Raw genomic sequence first — 12,814 nt, 5'->3', positions numbered from 1 at the left:
AATGTGTTACTATTTCTCAGTTCTAGAAACTATAGAAGAAGAAGTCACATGTTAAGTTTGAAGAAGCTAGTTTGAAAATACCTGTACAAAAATATAAAAATCTATAAATTTTTTTGTTTTTGTTTTAAGCTTGTGTTGATCTTTGAAAATATTACATGCACAATAATACATCAATTGGAAAAGTGGCAACTAAAGAATTAGATATTTTTAGCTTTTTTCTTTCTTTACATATATATACATAATACAATAAAAATAATCTGTATTTTGGTTGTTTGGTGGAAGTATACTACAACAAGCTAAATAAACTTTTTAATTTTCAAGGTCAAAAACTATTTTACCAATAGCTTACTAAAATGAAATATATTAAAATTTCCTACAATAAGTGCAGAAATAAAAAGACTTACAGACACCTAAATGGCCACCAACTTATCTACTATGGAAGCGAACTAGAGGAACAGCAAAATAATATCTGTGTGTGTGGATGCTCCTTCTGTAGATAATTGGACCCAAACAGAAATAAAATTCACAGTTCAGTAAGATCCCTAACCCTGACCTTTTCGTTTTTCTTTTTTTTTCTCCTTTTTTTTCATACATTCATACAGTATCATGTAAGCTGTGCAAAACTTTACTTAGACTGGCAGTTTGCCATATCAGTTGCATTTGTCTTTGGTACAAAAAATAAAACAATCGCAATAATGTGCAAGTATTTGTCTTCTTCCGGTCAAGTACCGAAATATGAGTTTTCTAGAGCCATCTTTTTTTTTTGTTTGTTTTTTGTTTTGTTTTTTATACAATACACAGACTCTGTGGCATATATCTACATTTCAACATAGTCCTATATACATTCAAAAATTTTGAAAAAGAGTTGGAACAAAAAAACATTTAAACCCCATAATTTTTCCACCTATATATCTTGTTTTTTTTCCTCATTAGGGTTTTCATCATACAAAATATTACCAGTTTTATAGTTTCCCCAAAATACAAGGCACAAAGAATATGCTTTTTTTTCTTACTTGCACAGACATTATATATATATATTTATATATATATTTATATATACCATATAGAGCTCGGAAAATGAACATCTAATATGGCACATGGGCGTGAGTGCTGGGTTGTGCCATGTACAAGTGAGAGTAACAGTTGTGGAAAATTAGAACAAAAAGCAATAATTCTAAAAACAATCAAAACTGACTGTTTAAAAAAATGCTTCCTCAATTTTTTTGTGTGTGATTCAGAGCATAAACCTGCCACAATATTTGGCATTTACTATTATCTTCACTCTTTCAAAGTGTCTTGTCTTGCTTTAACAGATTTTGTAATCTGTATCTAAACATCTATTTAAATGTATGATTTTCAACTCTGATGCCTGTAGCAGTTTTAACCATGGTTTATGCTCTGAAAAATGCAATAATCAAGTATTTTGGATCATGCTTCACTTATGCTACTTAGTTCTTAAAACAATGTAACCTAATTGTAAATGTTTACATAATGCTAAACTGACATGCAAAACAGAATGAAAATTTACAATGAATAACGTGACAAACACAGACATTTCTGACCAGTGGTCCAATGAAGCTGATTACACTTTTGATGTTGGTATCCTTAGTCCTACAAGGCCTCCAGTGGGATTGCCTTCTGCAGTCTTCTCTAACACCTGGTTAACAAATTCTGAGGTTTGCCCAGCAACTGGGAGACCTGAAGAAAAGAGTAAAAGGCACACTTAGATATATCTGAAGGTAAGGAACAGGAAAATCTGAGGGTCAGGGGTGGCTCTCAGCTTGATGCGACTCCTAGATGAGTGCTTGCTGCTTGCTACTGCAGCCCAGAAAATAATTCTACCCACAGTAACTAGTGCCCACAAGACTAGCAGGGTCAAACCAAGAACAGTCCAAACCCAAATCCCAAGCCTGCCAACAGACACTGTTTCCTAAAACCTGCCAACAAGTCTTCCTGTTCTCTCACAGCCAGTCTCTTCCAACTGCTTTAACTTCACTGTATCTCATGGATGGGCTTCACCCATGTGACCAAAAATACGTATCTACAGGACGTTTTCAGTCATTTTTTCATAAGGATACGATCAATTTTATGTGCATTTTTCTTCATTTTAAAGGTAAGTGGATAAATAAGCAAACTTGGAAGAGGAAAGAAAGGTGGGAGATACTGCATGTATGTTGATTTTTTTCTCTTCCTCATCCTCTATGACTGAGGTTGAAGATATCTGATTTATTGATTTTCAGTAATAGAGGTATATGTGTTTGAAAATGTAATAAAAAATAAGCAATTAAAAGGAGATGGAAGCAGAAAAATTTATTTAGTAACTGCTTATAAGAAGTTGATATACTGTAAGAGTATTGACACCACCTTAACCATGTGATCAAATTCACTGGGACCAATAACTGGACAAACTGATACTGTGTGTTTCTTCAAGACTTTTTTTTTTTTTGATGTGGACCATTTTTGGCTCCCTAACCAGGGATAGAACCCACACCACCTGCATTAGAAGGCCAAGTGTTAACCATGGGACCATATTATGTTTCTTGATTGACATAATGAGAAAGATATAACCTACAATGTATTCTTGCCAAGAAAATTTAACTGTATGTGATCGGGGGAAACAGATAGATGTTGGGACATTTTACAAGATTAACTACCTGGATTTTTTTACGGAAAGAAAAAAGACTAGGAGACTGATTTAGATTAAAGAAGAACAACAACAAAAAACTAAATGCAACTCATGATCCTTAATTAGACCAAAAACAAACAAAAAAATTATAAAGGACATTATTGAGACAACTGGGGAAATTTAAATAGGAACTCCACATAGACGTTATAGCGATGTTGAACCAGGAAGTGACAGCAGTATCATGTCTAGGTAAGAAAGTGTCCCTGTTCTTGAGGAACACATGTTGAAGTATCAGTTAGGGATGAATAATCATGTTTGTAAGTTATTTTCAAATATTTAGGGGAAAACGTAGATGGAGGCAGAACTAAAGCAAATGCAGCAAAAATATTAACACTGGTTAATCTAGCTGAATGACATGCAAATGTTCACTGGACTATTTATTTCTACTTTTCTTGTAGGACTGATATTTTAAATGAAAAGTTGAGAAAAAAATTAAGTACACATTATAATTAAAAAGTGAGCCTGCAAGACAAAAATGCAGAAGTAGAAAATAATCAGAGGACACATACAAAATGAAACTATAATAATATGGATGACAACAGAACACGAATAGTATGACAACAGAAAGCAAGAAAGTCATATGAACAATCCTAATAGATCTTTTGATGACAGAAGTTAAAACCAAACATGTATCAATAAATAAAAATGAGTGAAACACATCCATTAAACAAAAACTCCTGGGGACTCCCTTGGCAGTCAAGTGGTTAAGAATCCACCTTGTAATGCAGGGGACATGGGCTTGAGCCCTCATCCAGAAACTAGGATCCCACATGCCATGGGGCATGCCCGGGTCCCACAGCTGCTGAGCCTGTGCTCCAGAGCCCACACACTGCAGTTACTGAAGCCACGCCCAGAACCCACGCTCTGCAACAAGAGAAGTCACCACAACGGGAAGCCCACGCACCACCCCTCGAGAGCAGCCCCCACGTGCCGCAACTAGAGAAAGCCCAGGCACAACAGTGAAGAGCTCATGCGCTGCACTGCAGCCAAAAATAAATCTGTAAAAAAGAAAGAAAAACTCCTATAGCCAAACTGTAAGTTATATATAAAAGTCCAGGAGTGAATTTACAGTATTAAAATGAAGTCTACATTTTAATCTAAGACCTTTTACAAAGAGATCTCATATAAAGCAATACAGAAAGACTGAAAATTAAAGGGTAGGCAAAAAAGACAATTCTCAAAATGAGAGAAAACAGTTACAAATGAAGCAACTGACAAAGGATTAATCTCCAAAATATATAAGCAGCTGATGTAGCTCAAGATCAGAAAAACAAACAAACCAATCAAAAAATGGGCAGAAGACCTAAACAGACATTTCTCCAAAGAAGACTAGATGGCTAATAAACACATGAAACAATGCTCAACCTCACTTGTTTGTTAGAGAGATGCAAATCAAAACTACAATGAGGTATCACCTCACACCAATCAGAATGGTCATCATCAAAAAATCTACAAACAAATGCTGGAAAGGATGTGGAGAAAAAGTAATTTTCTTGCACTGCTGGTGGGAATGTAAATTGATACAGCCACTAAGGAGAACAGTGTGGCGATTTCTTGAAAAACTAGGAATAAAACTGCCATATGACCCAGCAATCTCACTGCTGGGCATATACCCTGAGAAAACCACAATTCTAAAAGACACCTAGATGTCCACTGACAGATGAATGGATAAAGAAGTAATCGTACATATATACAATGGACTATTACTCAGCCATAAAAAATTTGAGTCAGTTCTGGGGAGGTGAATGAACCTGGAGCCTGTTATACAGAGTGAAGTCAGAAAGAGAAAGACAACATCATATATTAATGCACATATTAATATATGGAATCCAGAAAAACGGTACTGATAAACCTATCTGCAGGGCAGCAATAAAGATGCAGATATAAAGAACAGACTTGTTGACGCAGCAGGGGAAGGAGAGGGTGGGATGAACTGAAAGTAGCTTGCAAACATGTATATTACCATATGTGAAACCGACAGCCAGTGCGAATGTGATATAGCTGCAGGGAGCTTAAGCCAGCTCTGTGACAACCTAGAACGATGGGGTGGGATGGGGATGGAAGGGAGGCTCAGGAAGTAGTGGACATATGTACACCCACTGCTGATTCATGTTGATATATGGCAGAAACCAACACAACATTGTAAAGCAATTCTCTTCCAATTAAAAAAAAAAAAAACTAATGTGGAGGTTTAAAAACTTTTCTATACATGTACATTTCTGGATATCCTGATATGTTTATGTTATTGTTCCATCTGAAATTCTGTTTTTCCTTTATCTTGTCCTAATCAAAGAACAAATTATAAGTTGATTTCCTCAATAAAATCTTACCAAAAAGAAAAAAAAAAGGGTAGGCAAAGAGTTACCAAGCAAATATAAATAATAAGAAAGTTGTATTCATGACTGTAATATCAGACAAGATTGAATTCATGAAAAAAGCTGTAATCAAAACCAAAAAAATATATGCTCTTGAAGATAAAGTCATCTATAATGAAGGGGATGTAACGTACAGCATGGTGGCCATAGTTAGTAATACTGTTCCATATATCTGAACGTAGGTAGGAGAATGGATCTTAAAAGGTCTCATCATAAGAAAAAAATATTTTGTTAACTATGCATACTGATGGATGTTAACTGGACTTATTGTGGTGATCATTTTGTAATATATACCAATATCAAACCAGAACATTATACACCTGAAACATAAAATGTTAATCACACCTCAAAAAATTAGAAGCAAAATGAAAAAATTCCTGAAGTTAAAATTAAAAGGAATGTAAGAGTGCAAATAAACACAACAGATGACACATCTGAGAGAAGAGCAGTGAAAAAGGAAAGAATTTTAAAATTAGAAATGAAGAGATCTTCTTAAGTTTGAGAAAAAGTGAATATACCTCAGAAAATACTGAAGATAGACAAAGAAGATTCAATCCACAAATAGTAAGTGTCCCCAAAAAAGAAAACCATAGCAAGGTAACAAATTAAATACTAAAAGATTTGAAGTTATTTATTGAAAGAGCACAGAGTGTATATGTTACTACCGCCCTAAAATGACCAACTCCAAGACATAGTCTAGTAAAGTTACTAAGATTTAAATAAAAAGAAAAAAAAAATCCTGCTGACATCTGGGCAAAAACAGCAAATGACATAGGGGAAAAAATCAGACAATTATTAGCTTTTCAAAAGCAATATTTTATGCCAGAATAAGAATGGAGAAACATATTTAAAATACTCAAGGCAGGAAAATGTGAGTGAAAGACTGTATCTGGTAAAACTGATGATCAGGTATAAAGGGAAAAGCGCAAACTTATCAATATATAAACGTTTAAATTAAAAAATAAAAAGGCAGGAAGAACTTTTTTCTTACAAAACATTAGATTCCTCTCTCTACCTAACATAGGAAGACTATGTAGAAATAAAAGTCTTTTAGGGGAAAAAACTCAAATGTTTACAATGTAATATGGTAATATCAACAACTCTTACTGAGCATTGAGAATTTGTGTTCAGTAGTATGCTAAGTGCTTTATACGTACTCTTTCCATTTAATCCACACAACTGTCCACATTTTATAGATGAATAAAATTAGGTTGAGGAAGTGAAGTTACTTCCCCATGGTCCTTAGGTAATAAGTGGCAGGGTCAGGACTTGGATCTAGAACTGATTTCAAATACTCTCATTTTAACCATTATGATAAATGAGCTTTTGTGTTTTTAAAACATGTCTTAATTTCCGCATATGACCAGTGGATATTGCTAGAGCCTAAGAGAAACCACCAGCATTTTTTTTGTGTGTGTAAAAAGATAGGGAACAAGGTATGCAGAACCTAAAGCATCTTAAAATAATAAAAATGTTTCAAGAATGAAGATAAGTGTCCAGTGGAATCAAATGTTACACAGAATGTCAAGAAAAATAAATCCTCAAGGAAGTCTATTGGACAAGGCACTCAGTGGGCCACTTGTGAATTATACAGACACATACTAAACTATCTAGAATGAGTGTCAGATGACAAGGCCAAGCGATGATACATGGGTCTAGTGCAAGCACCTGCGACTGGCAGAACTTACTTCTACTCCTGGCCCCCCTACTTGTTGGCTTGTTGTCCTATAGCAAGTTACTTACTACTGTGTTGGGCTTCCAATTCCTTATCTGTAAAACCAGGATAATAATACCTCCTTCACAGAACTGTGGAAGTAAATGACTAAACAACCTGAATAGTCAGATCCTGGATCACAGTAAGTACTATAAAAATGTGAGCCGTTTACCCCTTTCTAGACTAACAAACTCTTTTTTCTTGTCTCTTAAATCTCTCCGTCATATCGTCTCCACTGGCCTGCAAACATGAAAGTTGTCAAATTTCATGAACTCTTTCGGTTAAAATCTATATGCAGTGCTAATTTTACTAATGATTCCCAACTGCCGTTCAGAAACACTAGTATATTTTACATTCATTATGAACACAATGCTGACAAAAGAAACTAACAGTCATTTCAAAAACCATGAGAAATTTACTAAGTACATGGAAGTATTCAACGTGCATTTATTTTCAGTGAAAGAAAATGCAATTATTTTAGCAGCAGATTTGGTATACAGGAATATTTCTGTATAAACAGAAATAAAATATTCTTGCTCACTCCACTCCATCTAAGAATCTTAATTTCTTCATAGCAATCACCACAATATTATTATTATTTCTGGTTTTCTGTTTATTCTTTATGCTCCATTTTTAGACTGCAAGCTTCTTAAGAAGAGTAGCAACAAAGTCTTTGCTTAATCCCTGTGTTCCCCAACATCTGGCACATAGTAAGGCATTGAAAAAATTTTGTGGAATGAGTGAATTTATAATAACCAGGTATCAGAAAAGCTGTCTTAAATTCTAAGATATTTACAATTGAATTTTTTAAAATAATAGTGTTTGGCACTCTAAATTCAGGTAACGAATTAATGATTGAAAAGTAAGCTTTAATTCTCTTAAGTGAACTGATTCAGTATACAGTAAGCATTCTGGGGAAAAATGAACTGGAAGAAAATTTTCAGGTAAGTGAAATTTACTACTATACAGAACGACGATGTAAGAACCAGTTTTTAAGAGACAATCTTAGAAAAAACACTGTTAAACAAAGAACCAATTTTACGACACTTCAGGGTTTCCCAGACTGTTATGCTGTAATGCCCTTGGGATGCTACTGATCACAGGCTGATCTGACTCGCTCCTGTGGCAGCTAAGCTCTTGGCTCTCTAGGGTTCGGATGTCTGTCTACTCTAGCTACCTCTACCCTCCCTGTCAGGTGTCACTCTGCCTGACTTCTGTTTGGCTGCCTCTCTATTCCTCCCTATGTGGCACAATCCGTTCAGGGATGGACAACCAGGTGAGCAAGTTTGTTAGAATCCCGGGAAAGAGTAAAACAAGTAGGTAAGAACCCCTAAAAGTATATACTGCAGGCTTGACAAGGTCAAGGACCTTTATTTTCCCCAAGGAAGGTTAAAGTTGCTAGAAGTTTATCCTTCCCAAGTGTTAAAATAGTTCACTGATGAAGTCTAAATAATAAGTTGTGGTTACCAGCAGGATATGTTTATGAATGCTAAATCTTCTTGTAAAGGAAAGTAACTACAATGAGAGCACTTGAGTTTTTCCTTAAAAAAACTTTTACTATTCCCTTGAATCACATACCTTACAATGAATGTTATTATTTGTTATTAATTTATCCAGTATTCTTCTTACCAAGAGTATCTTTAATGAGGATTTCAAGCTTCTGCCCCATGTTGGGTCCTCTCTCCTCTCTTGGATTCTGTACTCGGTTTACAATCTCTTGCTTGATCGAGTTGATTACAAACAATAAATTATCTGTAAGACAGAACAGGACACTTGGAACATGTCACTAACATGGAAAAATTTACTTTTAATTATGTAATAACAGATAATTAAAAATGAAGAACATATAAGAAAACATTAGGCAGTGATGGCTGTAAGCTTTCTTATCCAAAGTGATTAATTTCAAATGATGTGCCACTTTTGTAACAGGCTGCAGACATGTATCAGTCTTCCCTATTCTGTAAGCAATTTGTCCTACTTGCCTTCACAGCTTTAAGACCTATGACAGTGTCTGATACTGACTCAGAGTTTTAGTAAATGTTTCTTAAATAAATCATAGCTCTTTAAAGACAAAGCTTTAAAAACAAAATTCTCTGCCTTTAAGAAGCTTTAAAAAAAAAGCAAATTTAACCAAAAGTAAATAAGGAGGAAAATAAAAAAGATAAGAGAAATCAATAAACAGAACACACACAATAGAGAAAGTTCACAAAGTCTAAAGCTGGTTCTTTGAAAATATCAACAATATTGGTACTCATTCCCACCCTAATCCCCATCCCCAGCTAGACTGCTCCAACACCTATAGCTAGAATGAAAAAGGGGTTATCACTTTAAAACAAAGCCATTATAAGGATAATAAGGAAATGCTATGCTAACAAACTAAAAAACTTGGATGAAATGAACAAATTTATTGAAAATGTTACTTAACATGAAGAAAAGGAATATCTGAACAGCCCATTTCTAACAAAGGAATTGAATTTATCCAAAAATACTACCAAAAGAAAACTCAGAGGGTTTTAATGTAAAATTCTATCAAATATACAATGAAGAAATAAAAGCAATCTTATCATACTTTTTAAAAAAAGAAGAAAGATCATGACTGAATTCATTCTATAAGGTAGTATCCTCAAATACCAAAGCCTGACAAAGACATTACAAAAAAAGATAATTAACAGACCAATATCCCTTTTGAATATAGACCTAAAAATCCTTGACAAAGTATTAGCAACAGACTAAAATATCAAACTAGAATCCTGCAAAATCTTTGCAATAGACTCTAAGTAAAAAGTAAAATACATCATAACCAAATACAGTTTATTCTAAGAATGCGAGGTTGGTTTAATAAAAAATGAGTTAATATCATTCACCATATTAACAGGGTAATATGTGATATAGTACCAGAATAAAGGAGAACAATGATTGTTCCAATAAATGCAATTTAAAAATAAAAGAAATGACGGTATTCCCTATCTGTTCGTGAAAAATGAAACTAGAAACTAGGAAAACAAGGAAACTTAAAACAATTGAGGGCATCTCAATTACCAAAAAACCTACAGCCAACATCAACTTAAAAGTCAAAGTTTCCCCTGCAAACAAGGCTGTCACCACTTCTATTCAAATGTCCTAAACACTGCAATAAGGCAAAGAACAGAATTAAAAGGCACAGAAATCAAAAGGAGTAAATAAGGCCATTTCTATTTGCAGGTGACAACTACTTACATAGAAAATTCCAGAGCATCTACACACCTACTATTGGAACTAATAAATTTAGCAAGAAAATACGGCAGGAGTAATACACGGAATTCTTTGGTGGCCCAGTGGTTAAGCATCTGCCTGTCAATGCAGGGTATATGCGTTTGATCCCTGGGCCAGGATGATCCCATATGCCTCAGAGCAACTAAGCACAAGGGCCACAACTCCTGAGCCCACACATTGCAACCACTGAAACCTGAGTGCGCTGGAACCCGTGGTCTACAACAAGAGACGCCACTGCAGGGAGTAGCCTGTGCACTGGAACGAAGAGTAGCCCCCGCTCGCCACAGCCAGAGAAAGGCCCAGGCACAGCAATGAAGATACAGCGCAGCCGAAACGTAAGTGTTAAAAAGGGTACAAAACAAAGTTTCATTTTACATATTAGCAACAACAAATTTGAAATTTCAACGAGTCCATTTACAATAACATCAAAAATATAAAATATTCAGGAATAAATCTAACAAAAGATGTTCAAGCACTGTACATTGAAAACTATAGAACAAGTCAGAGAAATTAACGAAGACAACCAGATGGAAAGAGGTCCAAAGTTCATGGATTGGAAGCCTCCATTTTGTTAAGATGGTAATTCTCTCCAAATTGATCTACAGATTAAAGCAATTCCAATCAAAATTTCGGAAGACTTCTCTTATAAAAAGTGATGAACTGGCTCCAGATGGCCATGCAAAGGACCTGGAAGAGCCAAAGCAACTTTGAAAGAAAAGAACAAAATTGGAAGCCCAACAAGGACGGACACTACCAAGACTTTTACGATCTACTACTGGGAAATAGATGGGGAAACGGTGGAACCAGTGGCAGACTTTATTTTTTTGGGCTCCAAAATCACTGCAGATGGTGACTGCAGCCATGAAATTAAAAGACACTTACTCCTTGGAAGAAAAGCTATGAGCAACCTAGATAGCATATTCAAAAGCAGAGACATTACTTTGCCGACTAAGGTCCGTCTAGTCAAGGCTATGGTTTTCCCAGTGGTCATGTATGGATGTTGAGAGCTGGCCTGTGAAGAAGGCTGAGCGCCGAAGACTTGATGCTTTTGAACTGTGGTGTTGGAGAAGACTTCTGAGAGTCCCTTGGACTGCAAGGAGATCCAACCAGTCCATTCTTAAGGAGATCAACCCTGGGATTTCTTTGGAAGGAATGACGCTGAAGCTGAAACTCCAGTACTTTGGCCACCTCATGCGAAGAGTTGACTCATTGGAAAAGACTCTGATGCTGGGAGGGATTGGGGGCAGGAGGAGAAGGGGACGACCGAGGATGAGATGGCTGGATGGCATCACTGACTCGATGGACGTGAGTCTGAGTGACCTCCGGGAGTTGGTGACGGACAGGGAGGCTTGGCGTGCCGCGATTCATGGGGTCACAGAGTCGGACACGACTGAGCGACTGACCTGATGAAACTACAGTAAGATACTGCATATTCACATAAAGACAGACAAACAGCTCAATGGAACAGAATGCAGAGTCCAGAGGTAGATCCACACATATAGGATCAGCTGATTTGACCAAGGTGGGAAAAATCAATGGAAAAAGGAAATCCTTTCAAAGAATGTGCTTGATCAACTGGGTATTTGTTTGTGGGGAAAAAAAACAACTGTAAAATCTAAAACTATATAAATCCTAGGAGAAAATATACACAAAAATACAGTTTTGAAGTTGGCAAAGTTTCTAATTAGAACACACAAAAATATAAAATGAAAGACTAACACATCAGACTTCATCAAAATTAAAAATTTTTGCTCTTTGAAAGATGTCAGTGAGAAAACAAAAGGCAATCCAAAGATTAGTATAAAATATTTTCAACATATATATCAGGTAAAGAACCTGTATCTACAATAAAGAACTTTTAGAAGACAAAATTTTTAAATGGCAAAATATTTTAACAGACACTTCACCCACATACACACAAAATATATAAACAGCCAATAAGCAAAGATGTTCAACATCATAAATTAATGAAATACAAATTAAGACCACAATGATATACTGCCACATATCCATCAGGTTGATTAAAAGAAGGAAGACTGACCTTACCAAGTGTTAGCAAGAATATGGACCAACTAAAACCTCCCTATACTGTTTCTGAGAATGTAAAACGGTATAGCCACTTTGGAAAACAGCTTGGCAGTTTTTTATAAAGTTACTCACAGAACATATGTCCACCCAAACACCTCCACAGGAATATTCATAGCAGCTCTATAGACATATGTCTATAGTAGTTATAGCAATAGCAAACAATCTTAAATATTCACCAACACGTGAATGGATAAACAAACTGCAGTATATCTAATACAGTGGAATACTACTCAACAAAGAAAACCATTTAACTATTGATATAGATGGAGAAATGTTTAAATAAATATGCAGAATGAAAGTAGCCAGGCAAAAAAGGGAAGAATGAATGTAGGATTCCATTAATATAAAATTTTAGAAAATGTACACTAATTTATAGCAACAGAAAGCAGATTGTGGTTACTCAGAGATAGGAAGAGAGAGGACCAGCTTACAAAGGAGCACTAGGAAACTTTTGGAGGTGATCAAAATGTTCACCATCCTGACTGATTCCACATGTATACACATATGTCCAAAGTAACCATATAATACTCTTTAAATATGTGGAGTTATTTTACTTTAGTTATACCTCAGTCAAGTTGTGGGGTGTTTGGGGGGAACTCACCTCCAGTTTCAACACGTGTAAGTCCTATGGTCTGAAATAAATCTCTACTACTTCAGACACTGCTTTGAAGTTAATGATTTGTTATTCCTTATCTTGTA

At 35.5% G+C, this 12,814-nt stretch overlaps 1 protein-coding gene across 1 annotated transcript in view; it reads right to left on the bottom strand.

Moving 5' to 3' along the window:
• Nucleotides 1–1,582: 1,582 nt before the first annotated feature.
• CREBRF (CREB3 regulatory factor) overlaps nucleotides 1,583–12,814 on the bottom strand; it is a 29,465-nt gene continuing 18,233 nt past the window's right edge. Inside the window, exons 7-8 of the mRNA XM_052659272.1 lie at nucleotides 8,405–8,527; nucleotides 1,583–1,698 (exon numbers count right to left, since the gene is read on the bottom strand). Of these exons, the coding sequence (XP_052515232.1) occupies nucleotides 1,583–1,698; nucleotides 8,405–8,527 (239 nt within the window). The remainder of the gene's footprint in view (nucleotides 1,699–8,404; nucleotides 8,528–12,814) is intronic.

This window comes from Budorcas taxicolor, chromosome 20, assembly GCF_023091745.1.
Source record: "Budorcas taxicolor isolate Tak-1 chromosome 20, Takin1.1, whole genome shotgun sequence".
In the NCBI taxonomy this organism is placed as follows: Eukaryota; Metazoa; Chordata; class Mammalia; order Artiodactyla; family Bovidae; genus Budorcas; species Budorcas taxicolor.
The sequence above is the reverse complement of the archived record's forward strand: the minus strand, read 5'-3'. Positions and strand labels throughout refer to the sequence as shown.